This window comes from Oryctolagus cuniculus, chromosome 1 (assembly GCF_964237555.1).
Source record: "Oryctolagus cuniculus chromosome 1, mOryCun1.1, whole genome shotgun sequence".
Lineage (NCBI taxonomy): Eukaryota > Metazoa > Chordata > Mammalia > Lagomorpha > Leporidae > Oryctolagus > Oryctolagus cuniculus.
In genome coordinates this window covers 135,642,716-135,658,951 of record NC_091432.1, presented here as the reverse complement: position 1 = coordinate 135,658,951, position 16,236 = coordinate 135,642,716, and the positions used below count along the sequence as shown (strand labels likewise).

The 16,236-nt window shown below is 44.8% G+C and overlaps 1 protein-coding gene across 9 annotated transcripts in view; it reads right to left on the bottom strand.

The window, feature by feature from the left end:
• Positions 1 to 16,236, bottom strand: part of NTRK2 (neurotrophic receptor tyrosine kinase 2) — a 397,538-nt gene that overhangs the window by 287,736 nt on the left and 93,566 nt on the right. For all 9 annotated transcript variants that reach the window (XM_070065715.1, XM_070065713.1, XM_051833735.2 and 6 more), the window contains 3 exons: positions 14,111 to 14,146; positions 11,073 to 11,173; positions 3,303 to 3,402 (listed from right to left, as the gene is read on the bottom strand). In XM_070065715.1, the coding sequence (XP_069921816.1) occupies positions 3,303 to 3,402; positions 11,073 to 11,173; positions 14,111 to 14,146 (237 nt within the window). The remainder of the gene's footprint in view (positions 1 to 3,302; positions 3,403 to 11,072; positions 11,174 to 14,110; positions 14,147 to 16,236) is intronic.

Genomic DNA, 16,236 nt, shown 5'->3' with positions numbered 1-16,236 from the left:
GCTCTTTAACTAACCACAGGTCAGCCATTCCCCCAAATATGAACTCTTTCCCAATAATCAAACTAAAGTGACTGAGGTTGAAAATACTCTTGGATGCATTGTGTGCCAACTACGAGCTAGGTGCTGGGTAAGCAAAGTAAACAATATGAACGCTTATGCCAGGGAGCTACCTGTTCAGAACTGTGCCGTCAGCATTCTGTTCACAGGCACACAGCAAAACAGAATGAGGAGAGGGAATGAAGTGCAGGGTCCTACAGACCAAGCTCACTAAGCGGGTGTACCCAGGTTTAATTAACGGAGATCGCCTGTGCAGAGAGGCAATGCTGGTCGCAGGTAAGTCCTTTGAAATGGACTTGCCCTGCCTGTAACTGCACGGTCATCTTAAGAGGTTCATGGGCCCTACCATAATAAACATTGGCTTCTAATCTGAATGTTTCCACCACGGACTTAAACAGTGGACAGTTGAGATAAACTGTGCAACACCAGACGAGGGTAGAAAGCTAGGAGCGCCTGTGGGTGAGCTAGCAACCTCCCTGCTCTTCCACTCTGTCTCCAGGATCAGGGAGCAAGCACAGAATGAGAACCTCCTTCCCTTGAGATGCTTATGTAGACAAGAATCTGTAACAGCTCCTCTGAGCCTCGGCCACGGGCCTCTTCCACGGTGACTACAGCCCCAGCCAAGCGAAGGCCTGGTTCAGCCCACTGAGGCTGAGAAAGCAAGATCTTCATATTGCCTGGTTATTTCAGGAACAAGAGTATAATAGTGTTTTTTTTTTTTTACATATTCTTCCTTTTTATAGACACATGTTTTCAGTAGGAATCTCAGCTCTAATAGCATTTAAAATACATTAACTTACATTAATTTTTAAACACCACTTTTGATGCAGTTTCATTTGCACTCGATGTATGTGGCACCTCTTAATTTCTAGATTCCCCAGAGAGAATTAATTCAGCATCTGACTTGTGAAACAATAACCTCAGATCAGGCCCATTTTGATCAAGTCACGCCCCAGATGGATGAGTTGCTAAAAGTAGGAAAAACGAGCGATTCTAAAGGACGTGAGCCTCTGAGACAAAACCCCTAAAAGCTCCTTTATTTATGTTTTTGAGTGAGGGAGCAAAACATACTATAGTAGTTACTGCTGCACAAGTCGTTGCTGGCTCTGGGACAAGGCTAAACAAGCTCCTTAGACTCCATTAAGGATATGCTCAGGCTGTACGCAGTGTAGGTGCCTTAGTGGTAGTCAACCCAAATTATTCAAATAAAATACCGTTGCAGCCTTAGCACTGGGCTTTCAACATCCAATACAAGAGGTTCTCAAAAACTCTGCATAAACACATTTTAGGAAAAAACTAGGCACGAGTTTCAAAAATGTTTTGCACCAAAACAAACTAATCTGTTCATTCCACTTTTCCACAATGTTTTGAAGGACCGTCATATAGTCTCTCCTCTGGAACACAACGCCTACCCTTTTCTTTCTCCATTGCTATACTTCAGAAAACAGATAGACCTGTATTGTCTTCTTAAACCAAGAACTGGAAGGGCTTCCTCAATTTTGCTCCAAAGATTCCCCAAAACTTTTACTGAGCCCCCCGAAAGACCTCAACATAGTCCTTTCTTTAGGGGCCCCTAGAATAAAGGAGTTCAACTCAAGCTTTGAAGACAGGCTTATTCACCGCTGGAATCTGGTACTCTCTGATAAACTCTTTGCTGACAGGCATTCCACTCCAAGTGCCTCCAGGAAAAGTAACCACCGAGCTGGTCAAGAGAAGCAGGATGCCAAGGAAGGCAGCCAATATGGGCAGCACAGCAGCCTAGCTCTGGCCTGCACACCAGCTGAGACACCTTGAAAGATCTCCACGAAGCAATGGGTGAGTCTGGCTTGTAATGCCCTGCCTAGCTGGGCTCACACTCAGAGGGAGCCCTGAGGGCCCAGATATACCACGTGGGACAGTGACTCTCCAAGAATGCGTGGGCCATCGCAGCACCAGCATCCCCGGAAACTGCAAGAAGTGCCAGTTCTCAGGTTCATTCAGATCTACTAAGTCACAAACTTGAGCGCTGGTACAGCAAGCCCCACTCCCAACCAGTTTCACAGGAGCCCGGCCGGACAGCCATCACTCCAGAGGACTTAAAATCATCACACCCTCGTTCCTCTTCTAAGCCTTCCTGACTATTGGCAAAGGGAAGACCGTCTCTCCTCCAACAGGATGGTTGAGAATCAGCTGTCTAAACGGGAGACAGGGGGATGATTTCAGAATTTCTTTTCCTTAAGCCTTGGTTTATCACTATTTTTCCATGTTCATTTCTAGTTTAGGAAACTTGGCCCCAGGCACCAACGAAGGGAGAGAGACAAGGTCATCACCAGATCTCATCTACCCGATAATCCAAGGTATGCTGAACAACCTACTGTCGCTTATACATTCTCTTCAATAAGCAAGCAACACAACAGTAACATTAATAAGCCACACAGATGTTTCTGTTAAAAAAGAAAAACACCAGAATTGCTCTGACACACCTCTGTCACCACTAATCTTCTCCTGGTTTTCCCACTATGTCATGTAGAAATGGTCCAATGAAACAAAGCAATAATCTATTAGCCTAAACATGGGATCTCACTTGGAAGCAAGTGCTAATCAGTGAGGTTGTTTACTTCCCAGACAAGAACACTTATCCAAGTTTCTTCTCCCCAAATTAATTTTCAGTCCTCTAAGAATGACACAAATGATCTGCTCTTGGTCCCTCATTTTTTAACCCAGCATTGAGAATCAATGTTTCCACTTCGGCAAAGAGTCTTTCACACACACAACTTCAACAACCCACCGATAGCTATTATGTTGCTTTGCAGCTCTACTGTTTTAAGTTCGGAAAGTGGGGACCCTGGAAAAGCAGCGGCAACACCAAAAGCATACAGCTAAAGACGGAAAAATCAAATGCACAGCATACAATACACCTGCCCACCCCACCCTACAGCTACTGTCCTTTGCCAACCTTTCTGAATCCAAAGGGAAAACACAGCACCGAAGCTTGCCTGCGTCGCCCTTAGTCACTGGATATTCAAGGAACCGGTTCTGCGTCTTTGGGGACAGCTGTCCTCATTGAAAAGTGGGCAGTGCTGAGTAACCCACATTATTTTCTCCCTCTTGATAGGATGTATCTTATCCTTGTTGCTATTTTTTTTTCAACCTTGAAGCCCAATCCTTGGACATTTAGCCACTTCCTTCTGTAGTAGTAATTAGCATTAGTCATAAGCCAAAAATGATCTCAACTAAGGAGTAAAGTCAAACACAAGCCTTCTTACCTTTCATGCCAAACTTGGAGTGTCTTGCCAACTTTAGTAGAAACAGCATCACCAGCAGGCAAAATCCCACCACAGACGCAATTACCACCACAGCGTACACCTGGAGCAGGGAAAGAGAGGGCGGTTAGGAACCTGCCGATGCTGCCCTAGAGGCAAACGATGTTGATGACGGTGGCAGTTCACATTTGCCAAATGCTCACTCCTTGCTTCTCTAAGCGCATTCTCTACATCAATTCGCTCAGTCTTCCACAGCCCTCTGATGAAGGATCCTATGACTATGCCTGCTTTACAAATGAGAAAACAGAAGTCCCAGCCCTAAAAACGGGTATCTGATGGATTTCATATAGATGGAGATACTACACATATACAAGTATGAGATACTTCAAGGAGTTCACGGGAAATGAGATGAAGAGGTAAGTTCACTTTGATGCCCAAAACTTCTGCAATCCATGCTTGCCAAGGATCTTCACAAAGCTCGTGGAATGCATACTGTGAAAAACTTATCTTCAACCTCAAAAGCTTAGCTTTTAAGACCGTTTTCCATGATACTGCTACTTTTGAGCTGCTGGAGGGCATGCGTGCTCATTTGACTATTCTACTTCTGTGCATGTCTGGAAACTGTCCATAATAAAATAAAAAGTTTTATTTTAAGTTAGTACCACCACTCTTAGAAGTCAGGGTACCCTGGAACTGGTAGTTGGACTGGAAGAATTCAGCATGTGAGACCTCCTTGGGTTGTAACTTAAAACCTGTGCCCTTTTCTCTAGGTATGCTATAGGCTACCAAAAAAAGGTTTCTTCAAGTTTAAAAATGTCATTGAGAGGTGTGCAGGATATAAATGGAGACAGGGCAGACAACAGGTATAATGTGAATCTTGTCACAACGTTGAGATGGAGGTGACAGAGGTACAAATAGACGTAGCTCACACTGCTACCATCCCCTACTGCGCAAGGCATGACACCACCCTGAGCACACCTCAACATACTAGAAACAAAGATGTAGGCAGCACTGTGTATCTCCCTCGAGTCTTGCTCAACCCAAGGTCCTGCTTCCAAAAGAAATTCCATTCTCTAAGCTAGGTGCCGTGGGGACAGGGTGCGTCTCCTGGTGGCTTGGTTCCCAGCGTGACAGCATTGAAAGGTCATGAGGCTTTAAGAGGCAAGGCTAGTGGGAGGTCATAGGATCAGGACCGCCCTTGTGAAGGAATTTAAGCCGGTCTTGAGGAATGAGTTGCCTCTCAAAGGAAGGGACAAGTTCCTGAAAGAGCAGGTTGTTGTAAAACAGCAAGCCTGGCCCCTTCCACTCCTCTGCTTCTTCCCTTTCGCTCACGTGTTCACTTTCTCTCCCTCCACCATCATGAATCCCTCTCCATGGATACTGATGCTGACATCATGTTCTTGAATCTCCAGAACTGTCAGCTAAAAAAAAATCTTTTCTTTATAAAGTACCCAGCTTCTGGTATTCTGCCATAGCTACCCAAGTTGGACTAAGACAACAGGACCTGGCAAACACTTGCTACAAGTGATCAGACAGCAACTATTTAGATTTTGCCAGACATAAAGTCTCTGCTACTCTGCCACTGCAGTGTGAAGTCAGCCACGGACTACATGGAAACAGGTGTGCACAGCTGAATTGCAATAAAACTTTATTACCAAAACAGACAGGTAGTCGGATTTGGTCATAAATTGTCTTAGATGTCCAAAGTAATTTATGTTTTATATTCATTGTTTCACTTTATCAGAATAATAATCTTTAAGGTGAATATTAGTATTCCCATCTATGTTCACTGTTAGCACTGTTCCCCAAGTATTTCTATTTTTTCCTGTGTTTCTCTTTGGGGGAAGAATGTCCCAGCTTGCTTGCGACTAGCTGAGTTCATGTGACTAGCTGGGTTGATGTACTAGTTGAGACCTGGGTTACCACCAGGATAGAAAATTTCATTGCTAGTCTAAGATCTTCGTCTAAGGCAATGGTTCTCAACCAAGGATGACAATGCCACTCAAGGGACATTTGGCAGTTCTGAGTTGTCCCACCCAGGGGTATGATACTACCAGCATTGAGTGGATGGAGGCCAGGAATACTGATAAACTTCTTTCCGTGACCAAAAAATTCCTCATCTCCAAATGCCAGTGAGGCCAGCACTGAGAAACTGTGCCCCGGCCCACTCTAGAGCTCTTGGCCATTCTGCCACAATGCATGCTAACTTTCCAGAATCTGTCTGCTTTGCAGCCTACTCCCAGAACAAGGAGAGCTGAGCGGGGGTACAGGCCATTACACGCAGTGAAGCTGGAAAGAAACCTTTGTTGTTTGGAGCCACGGCGACCTGGGGGTTTGTGCTGCTACAGCATAGATTAACCTCTTGCTATCCCATCTCATACCGAGAGACACTACCCAGTGGAGACCAAGAACACAGGTTCCTTCTGAATACAACATTTCAATTTACCACTTATTAGCTGTATAACATCAGAATCACTTAACCTCTCTGCATCTCATAAGCCTTGTGTGTGTAACATGGAAAACATAATTAATTCCACCTGCTACATTCTGGTAAACCCTCAATGAGTCACGCAGGTAATGAGCTTAGAACAGTGTATGTAACAACAGTTAATAAACTGATGAGGAAGAGGAGGAGGAGGATAAAGCTCAAATTTAGGAAAAAAACAGGCCAGAATCACGTCTCAAGCTTGTTTTCTTGTTTTTTGTTTTCTTTTTTTCTGAAAGGCAGAGGGACATAGAGAGATATCTTCCATCTGCTGGTTCACACCTCAAATATGTGCAACATACAAGACTGGGCCAGGCTGAAGCCAGGAGCCAGGAACTCACAAGTCCCCCATGAGAGTGAAAGGTATCCAAGCACTTGAGCTGTCACTTGCTGCCTCCCATGGCGTGCATTAGCAGGAAACTGGAATCGGAAGTGAAGACAGGACTCAAACTGAGGCATTTGGGATGCCAGCGTCCCAAGCAACAGCTGAACTGCTTGTGCCAGACGCCTGCCCTTCAAGTTCAGGAGCTGAACCCATTACACAGCCTCTCATGATTGAGAATGAAAGTAGGGAAACACACACACATGGCTAATCCTCCCATCGTCTGGGATGTCAGATGAGGACAGCACAGAGTCGGTAGCAAAGCACCAAAAAAGCCAGAGCAGAGCCGTGGTGTCAAGGTTCACTTCTCCAAGTCGTTAGCTCTGAGCAACTTTCCCAGAAAATGCTCTGCATGATACGAGTTGAGGCTTTACCCTGTCTCCTTAGCCTTGTGCACACAGAACGATAGCGAGAACTGCAAGGCAAACTGTGCATGAACCTGGTCTAATCAAAACCGCGTCCCTCAAATTTATCAATTTGGTTAAGATTTTTCTAAAAAACCTTTATCTCTAAATTTTTTTCAGGAGGAAAGAGATCACAGTATTTTAGCTGTAAGTTTCTCTATGTTATTATTAAAATCCTCTCTTTAACATAAGAGAAATACCTAAATGAACAAGTTCAAATTCCATTTTCTAGATAAGAAGAGTGAGAAGGAGCAGGGTTAGAGGACCTTCTCTGAGGCCACGGTACCATCCTCCCCCACTCTGGAAAGCCCTGGGCTGGGAACCTGACCCAGCAGCTCTTGGGTCCTCTTTACCGGCTAGGAGAGTGGACACAGACCCTGCACTTCTCCACGTGTCCATTTCCTCCTCGGATAGTAACGCAAGCCCTGCCTTCCCCTTGTGGTGCAAGTTGACCTGGGAATGGGGAGGGGGCTTCCTGCTTGGGAATCAGCTGATGGCCTGCAAACAAGTCACTCTAACTTCACAGCCTTGGGAGGTGGATGTAGTGGCACGGAGGGCTAAGCCCCTGCTTGGGACACTCACATCCTGTATCAGAGTGCCAGTTTGAATCCCAGCTACTCCATTTCCCATTCAGCTTCCTGCTAAATGCATCCTGGGAGGGAAGGATGATGGCTCAAGTATTTGAGTCCCTGCCACGTATGTGGGAGACCGGGATGAGTCCTGGCTTGAGCCTGCCTCAGCCCTTGCGGAATAAACCAGCAAATGGTAAATCAAACTCTCTCTCTCTCTCTCTCTCTCTCTTCCAAGTAGATGAAAATAAATAAGCAAATAAATATTTAAATTGAAATCTTTAACAAGAAAGGATTGCTGTGACAATCAGGTGCAGCACATCCTCGAAACGGAGTGTTCACGAAGTAGTTTCCTCCACTGCGTGAGAGCTGGGATGCAGATGTCATTACACAGGAGGCAAGCACAGTCAACCTGGTTGTTTGGTTGTGTGGCAGATTTTCAGTTGAGGACATGACCTTAGGCTAGAACAAGGGGATATTTCCATCCCCCACGAAGCCAGCAAGGTGTGTGAGGAGCACCTGTTTGGCCAGAATGTTTTCCAGATGCCTTGGTAACACCCTTAACTTCTGAGCCAGCTCTCTGACTCCTACACTCTTCTAACCAAATAGTCCTCTCTGTGAGCAGGGACTGTTTATAAATGAAACACATGACATATGACATACATACATATGACACACATAACTGATATGTTTAGATCCTATAAAACTTGCCCTTGCAGATTTCTAGAGACCTCACAGTGCAATACACAGATATTCAACAAAGACAATTTTTGCCATTTGTGCCTCCCAATGACCGTGCTACAACATGTTTCAAACTTCACTGAGGGGCCGGCGCTGTGGCGCAGCAGGTTAACACTCTGGCCTGAAGCACTGGCATCCCATATGGGGGCTGGTTCGAGTCCCAGTGGCTCCACTTCCGATCTAGCTCTCTGCTATGGCCTGGGAAAGCAGTAGAAGATGGTCCAAGTCCTTGGGCCCCTGCACCCACATGGGAGACCTGAAAGAAGCTCCTGGCTCCTGGCTCCTGGTTTCAGAGTGGCCCAGCTCTGGCCTTTGTGGCCATCTGGGGAGTGAACCATCGGATGGAAGACCTCTCTCTCTCTCTCTCTCTCTCTGTGTGTGTGTAACTCTAACTTTCAAATAAATAAATCTTAAATAAAAAAAAAAAAAACACTTCACTGAGATGTGTCAACCAGGAGCTTGCATTTGGATTTAGAAAGAGAAAATGAGATTTTGATTTAGGAAGAGAAAACAAAAGTTTTAATAACCGAGTTCTATACACACCTGAAGATTTTCTCTTACTAGAAAATATTAAGTGGCAGGACAAGTGACTAAACCTTGGAGTGATGATGTGAGGCTGGAAGAAGCAACCCTTCTCCTGTTGATCGGCCAAGAAATCTGTTCTCGCTCCCTCAGTGCAATGCATGTGCACACTTCCTGTGCCAGTGCACGTGCTCGGATGCATCTTCCGAGTGGCAACTGCCCTGCGTCTGTGTACTGTGGGCCTCCCATTCCCACTCTCCTGGCCTTGGATCAAGCATTCATCACCTCTGTTACTCCATCAAGGCCTAAGTAGGCATTTCACTTCCAGGCTGACTTCCATAACTCATCATGAATCAGTTTGCACACTTTTTTTGCGTGTCAGGCAATGTTCTTAGGAGGTGGGGATACACAGGTGTGAGAAACAACTGTTAGTATAGAGCCACCCCTTATACACAGGGGACATATTCCAAGACCCTCAGTGGATTGCTGAAACTGTAGATGGTCTCAAACCCTATAAGTATGTATAGTGCTTTTTCCCCTATACATACGTATTTACCTATGATCAAGTTTAACTTATAAATTAGGCACAGGAAGAAATGAACAACAGTGACTGATGATAGCATAGAACAATTATGGCCGGCGCCGCAGCTCACTAGGCCTCTGCCTGCGGTGCCCATACTGTGGGTTCTAGTCCCGGTTGGGGCGCCAGATTCTGTCCCGGTTGCCCCTCTTCCACTCCAGCTCTCTGCTGTGGCCCAGGAAGGCAGTGGAGGATGGCCCAAGTACTTGGGCACTGCACCCGCATGGGAGACCAGGAGGAAGCACCTGGCTTCTGGCTTCGGATTGGCGCAGCGCGCCAGCCATAGTGGCCATTTGGGGGGTTAACCAGCAGAGGGAAGACCTTTCTCTCTCTCTGTCTCTGTCTCTGTTTCTCTCACTGTCTAATTCTGCCTGTAAAAAAAAAAAAAAAAAAAAAAAAAAAAAGAAGAAGAAGAAGAAGAATAGAACAATTATAGCAATATATGATCATAGCTGTTTGGGCTTTGGGGAAATTAAAGGGTCACATTTACAAGTTACAAGTACTGCAATACCTTGACAGTAGACCTGATGACCGCAATGCCTACTAAGTGCCTAACGGGTGAGTAGCTTATACAGTGTGGATACGCTGAACGAAAGGATGGTTTGTGTCCCAGGGGGGACAGAGCAGGCAGCTCAGGCTTTCCTCACACATTTCAGAAGGACATACAACTAAAAGTCACGATTCACTTCTCTCCAGAGTCTTTCATTTAATATTTTCAGACCACGGTTGACTCCAGCAACTGAAACTGTGAGAAAAGCAAAACTGCAGATGACAAGAGGGACCACAGAGCTAAGAATCCGACTAAGGAATCCGGGGAAGGGAAAGATGACGTGGCAAACAAGGTCATCCTAGGCGATGACACTGCTCAGAAGAAAATGAAAGAGAGCCCTGGCGGTGCCTCTGACAGCTGCCTGCATGTGCCTTCCCCGAGCCAGGTGTCCCAGCCGCAAGCTCTTGCTCACATACATCCCACGTGTCCTCCCCTTCCATCCCCAGGTGTGCAAACAGACCCGCACAGGCCATGCAAAATGCCACCTGTCCCACAGAGGCTCCCAGCTGGGAAAAAAACGGAACACCAGTCCCTCCATTTCTATCTCCAGGATTGCATTGCTCTACGTATGTATTTAGTGCTATTATTCACCTCTAGGGTCTAAATAACAGACCTGAGTTTCATTCAGATGTTTACAATCTCCCTCCAGTCCCTTCCAGACGATACTGGAGTTGGGGGGCACTCACACTTTTTATTAAAAATGTATGGAGATAGATATGAAGGTGCAGTCCCTGAAGGAGGAAACTGGCTTGTGACTGTTCTAGCCATCACCTTGTAAAGGACAAACATCTGAAATGGAAATCACTAACAATTAAAGTGGTGAACAAAGGGAGAAGTAAATCATCAGACTACCCAGCACCTTTATCACTTTCCTTAAGCCTTTCAATTAATCCCTCCAACCTATAGTACCCTATTTACATAGGAACAATAAAAATGTCTTATTGATGGATTGGGTATTTAGCCTAGTGACTCAAATGCCTGCATCCCCAATCAGAGCACTTGGGTTTGACTCCCAGCTCCAGCTCCTGAATCCAGCTTCCTGCTAACATGTAGACTCCAGGAAGAAGTGGGGATGGCTCAAGTAATTGGGTTTCTGACATCCATGTGGGATATCTGGATTGAGTTCCTGGCTGCCAGCTTCTGCCCCAGCCCAGTGCTGTCCATAACGGGCATTTGAGAAGTGAATCAGCAGGTGGAAAAGCTGTCTCTCTATCATCTCCATGTCCATCTCCATGTCCATCTCCATGTCCATGTCCATCTCCATCTCCATCTATCTTTATCTCTGTCTCTATTTCTGTCTCTATCTTTATCTCTATCTCTGTGCCTATCCCTACCTCTGCCTCTATCCCTATCCCTATCTCCATCTCCATCTATATCTCTAGCTATTCTCTATCATCTCACTATCTGTGTATCTCATTGCCTCTCAACTAAGCACAAACACAAATTCAAAATGTCAGGTTGAAGCATCTGCATTCCTCCAACACACCAACATCCAGAATGCTCACAGCCAGTCCAGGAAATGCCTGTTTATCCCACTCACCGAGAGATGTTCTCGACCTGCATTGTCAGCAGCGCCTGTGGGAGGGATTTCATTACTTCTGTTCGTGGTATCCCCAATATCATTCGCTGCAGTCCCATAATCTTGAATAGATGAAAGGAAAGAGACAAGGAACATGAAGTTGTCATCAGGCTGCCAACAACCATGAGGCCACACTAAGACCCAGCATGAAACGAGACCAATCACAAAGATTCCAAACCACTGACAGCACGGCCATGGAGAAAGGTGACCTGGGTTGAATCTGTTGTAGTGCTGTGGCAGCTGAATGCCCACATTTTATCCAACCCAGATTACTGTGCTGTTGTCAAATTCTAAACTTGGTTTAGACTTTGCTCTTTGCACATCTGAATACATTCCATTACTGATGGCGTATTTAAAAGAAATGCGAATGGGAACTGATCACCTGGTAGTGAGAGGACCTTTCACTTACAGCTGAAGAATATCAGCCGAGGAAAGCTACATGATGAGTCCAAGGCCACTAGGAAGGAGGTGGCAGAGCCCAGACACAAACCCAGGAATCAACTGAACAACACTTTTTCCGGGGCAGATGCATCCCATTTGGGAGGTGAGCACACACACTTAACAGGCTGCATAGTCAGCCCCGAGACGGAGCACGGGAACTTGTTTGAAGAGTTCCAACTTGTTGGCATTTCCAGTTCAGAAGTATCAACAGGTAGACATTTAAGATTGTAAGGGTGTGTCCTCCATTCACCCCATCTCAAATGCGGCTGCTATCTTGTAAATTAATTTCCATCTACATAAGTCAGGATGAAAATCAATGTTTTTTTGTGTGTGTTTACTCAAAGCTTTTATTCGCAGGATCACATACAAAAAGGAACCTCAGTAGACTGATTGCAAAGTTGCTTATACATGTCTGTATTTTAATTCTAAATAGATACGATGTCATCAATTTCCACCCTAAATGAGCTGCCTCATGATCCCAGGTCCAGCTACACTTCAACAGTAAAATCACTGCACTGGCTTCAGACAACCACTTTGAATTACAATTTTATCAACACAAGTGCTCCTTTGAATGTGAATGAAAAGTAACAGAAGAGAATACTTATTTTGTTTTATTCTTAAGGCCAGAAAAAACACATTTCCGCCATTTTCATTTTGAGTATCTTAAGACACACTTAAGCACCAACAAATAATCACTTATTTTTCCCTCCTCATAGCATAGCCAACGGCTCACTCAAAGCTTAAATCATTTAAAGCAGCGGCAGTTTACTGTGACGATGCTTTGGCCTAAACTTTCAAAATGAGATCTGAGGCCAATGCAAAGGTAACGTTTTTAAAATCCTGAAATGATCAGAAAAGAATGCCATTCTTCGCTTAAACCACATCAGAACAAAGTAAAACAAAAATACACAAATCACAAGCACAAAGCCAGCCAAACCACAACTTGAAAGAAATAGGGCTTAACATGAATCACCAGATACAGACAATATAATTCTTCAGTTAAAATTAGCTCGAGTTAAATATAACCACATATTGTAAATAAATATACATAGAACTACTTTATAAAAAGACTATATTTAAATACAAAATTAAAGAGCAGAATATTTTATTGTATAACTATGTGCATAGAAAAATTGTCATCAGTGTAACTTTCAATCATTCTTAAATCTCAAGTTAAGTCTTGAAATATAGCCTGCCAGGGGGCCGGCCCTGTGGCATAGCAGGTAGAGCTGCTGCCTGCAGTGCTGGCATCCCTTATGGGTGCAGGTTCGAGTCCTGGCTCCTCCATTTCTGATCCAGCTCTCTGCTATGGCCTGGGAAAGCAGTGGAAGATGGTCCAAGTCCTTGGGCCCCTGTACCTGTGTGGGAGACCGGGAAGAAACTCCTGGCTCCTGCCTTTGGATCAACCCAGCTCTGGCCTTTGCAGCCAATTAGGGAGTGAACCAGCAGAGGGAAGACCTCTTTCTCTCTCTTTCTCTCTCTGCCTCTCCTTCTCTTTCTTTGTAACTCTGACTTTCAAATAAATAAATACATCTTTAAAAAAAAAAAAAAAAAAACAAGAAATATAGCCTGCCAGTTCCCATAACCATGGCTTCTCAGCAGGAACACAGTCTGGGAGTGGTAAAGATTTTTTTTTTTTTTTTTTTTTTTTTCACTTTGGGAAGCAAACTCATGTTTGATCAACACAGCAAAGAAGACTTCAGAAAAGGAGCAAAAGCTAACGTAGTGGGCCTTTTGATTTCATCTTCACACACTCCTGGGGGAACCTCATTTTGTTCGAGGGTTTCACCAATCCACCTCCAGGGAAACTGACCTCAACTCCAAGGTGGGTCAGGGAAGCAGGAGTTAATCCACCCTCCGTGTTACTCATGAGCGCAGGTATGGACCATGACCCAGCTGGGTCTTCAATCAGACACAAAGAGGGTGTGGTGGAGGTATCTGGGAAAGTTCTCCCGGTCTGGGACCTCCTCACCTGCTCTTCCCTGTCTGCACTCAGTGAATATTGCATGTCCATCCGCTGACACCAACTCACAGCCCCAAGGGAGCCAAACCTTCAGGAGGACAGCGCATTGGGCAGGGGGACTGCAGAAAGGCAGTGAACTTGGGTCCCCGACAACACAGCGGGGCCATTGGTCTTATCCCTAAGGCAAGTCTACCCCTGAGGGTCCTGTGAGCCGGACTTCCTCCCCATACAAGAACCGTCATTTTGAATTGGGTTTCCTGACACAGCCAGAAACTGATACACTTCTCTTTTCTGGGCAGTCAGGGCTTTTAAACAGGTTATTAGTTCCCAGTTATGGAAGCAAAGTGTCTGTTCCAGGACAATGGATTCACTAGTTCCAAGAACAGAGCGGGAGAGACAAAAGGCTATTTACAGGCACTGGAAATATCAAGGGAAAACAGCCATCAGTACTGAACGATTTTTGAAATATTATTAGACCCATATCGTGCTTAAAGTGCATAGTTAACCGAGCTTAGAGATCTTCTTTTAGTTAATTTATTTCATTATACACAAACATTTTGAAAAAACACAAAGCAAAGAAAAACATGATAGCTACCTGCATAAATTACATCAGGATAATTCAGGTTTGGATCTAAAAAAAGCAAAACACAGAAAAGGCTTGTTAAGTATGCATTTTTGAAGCTTAAAATTACTAACCGATGCAAACAAAAGCACGCTAAATACACATTGAAGGTTTATCATGGAATAGATTGCTTTACAGGACAACAGGTCACTAAGACCTGAAATTCTTGGTGTTCTCCCCAGTCCTCTACCTTTCATCCCTCCAAAAATGGAACAATGAGAAGCCACAAGTCGCTCTGAGAGAACGTCTGAGATTAACAAATCGCTGCCAGTTATTTTATTGGACTGTTTCTATCCTATGGTTGGTCGTTTCCATGGCAATTCTGGTATTTTTCTTACAATTCTGGCATTTTGTGTTAGCCACTGATGGTGTGGCTGGCAATTACTGCCAACCTGTGTGTAGCCAGGCCACTTGCATCCAGGAACAATCTCTCTGCAGAATGTTATTGTCCGGCTTGCCCTTGGGCGAGGAGGGGCTCTACAGCTAAAGGAATTCTCTGTGGCCTTAAAAATGGCACAGAAAAAGAAAATGTACTTTCTCCGTTGAAGTCATTTACACACAAGAGGTTATAAATAAACACAGTGTAAATAAAAGGACACTGACTTAATTTTTTGGATGACTCCAAAGTCACCAAGATGATCAGAATATTCCGCTCAAAGGTATTTCCACAAGATCTGCCAAAAACATTTAAATTAAAAAAAAAAAAAAAACAACTCAGCATCAACAAGAACTGGTGACAAAAACATTTACTACTTATTCTCCAATCAGAGCTAAGTGGGTCTCTCCCTGAAAGCAGACTTGGAAAGAAAATTAAATTTTGTTATTACATTTAAGTGATTGCAAAATGAATTTCCAAAGTTATTTCCTATGCTCTTAATCCTCACTCGCCGTGTGAAACAGCGAAACCTGTAAACCATAAAGCTTACTCAGTTTCCATTTCACTTCTGAACTCCTGGCAGAAAAAATGCCATTAAAATAACGCAAAATGAGCCAATGTTCTGCTCATGTGTTCCCCAGTGAACAATCAAGGTTAGTCTAAATGAAGAACCAAATAAAAGTAACCCCAATGTTCAAATTAGAATTTTAACACATTTCAACTACAAGAATATCTATTTTAGCAGAAGAAAAAAATTAAATAATGGAATGTCCACTTTGGGGTATGCATAACGCTTTGCACAACTCTAGGGGGCACCTTTCATGTTGCATCTATGTGACTAGCACCGTGCAGTGCAAACCTACGCAGCCATGTATAATTCCAAGTCAAATCATGCAAAGCCACTGATTCCAATAAATCTCACTTGAGTTCTTAGCTTCGTTATCCCAAAAATCCATTTCAAATTAGCTCTGAGTTACAACTGTGTCAGTGTCAGTGGACACTGTCAGAATTATCTGTAGCTGGGATGACCCCTGAGAAGGGACTTGAAGGCTGCCCTGTGGACTGAGGGATGAGTCTGTGAATAAAGTAGCGGGAAGTCCCAGGGAAAAGGGCCCCTAATGTCATTTTCAGGGCACTCACCTGTCCCTGGAGTCCTTTCCCTTTGCAAAGATTCTGGACCAAAGGATGTCCCTTCCGGCATGAGGACTTCCTACCCCTGCTCAAGGAGGCAGGCCATCCCTTGAATCACTCTAGAATCCATTACGTCAGCAGACTTCACCCTGCCCTCTCATCTGTGTCTGGAAGGGGACACGCCCTCCAGAAAGCAGATCCCAATTCTAGACCTCACTGCAGGTCCCTAGGACCCAGAATTCCCTTCCCACACTGCCCAAACCCACCTGCTCGGCCTGCTCAGCCTTTCTCCCAGTCACTCATGAGTAGCCACGTCCCCTGCTGGCCAACTCTCTGACCCCGAGACCCACCGGGAGGGATGAGGATGGAGCTAAGACAGGTGGGCTGGGATGTCCACACACAACCCTGTGAACCCTCTCATTGGACTGTTGGAGTTGCCCGTCAGAGGCCCCGGCCTGGGGCAGCTCCACCAAGATCACAATGTTCTTGCATGGAATTCCATGAGTCTGAGAATTGTAACTCCAAACCCAGCCTTTTAGGTCACTACAGACATACGTGTCAAGTAGGAAGAGAGAAACTATTTTATTTCACA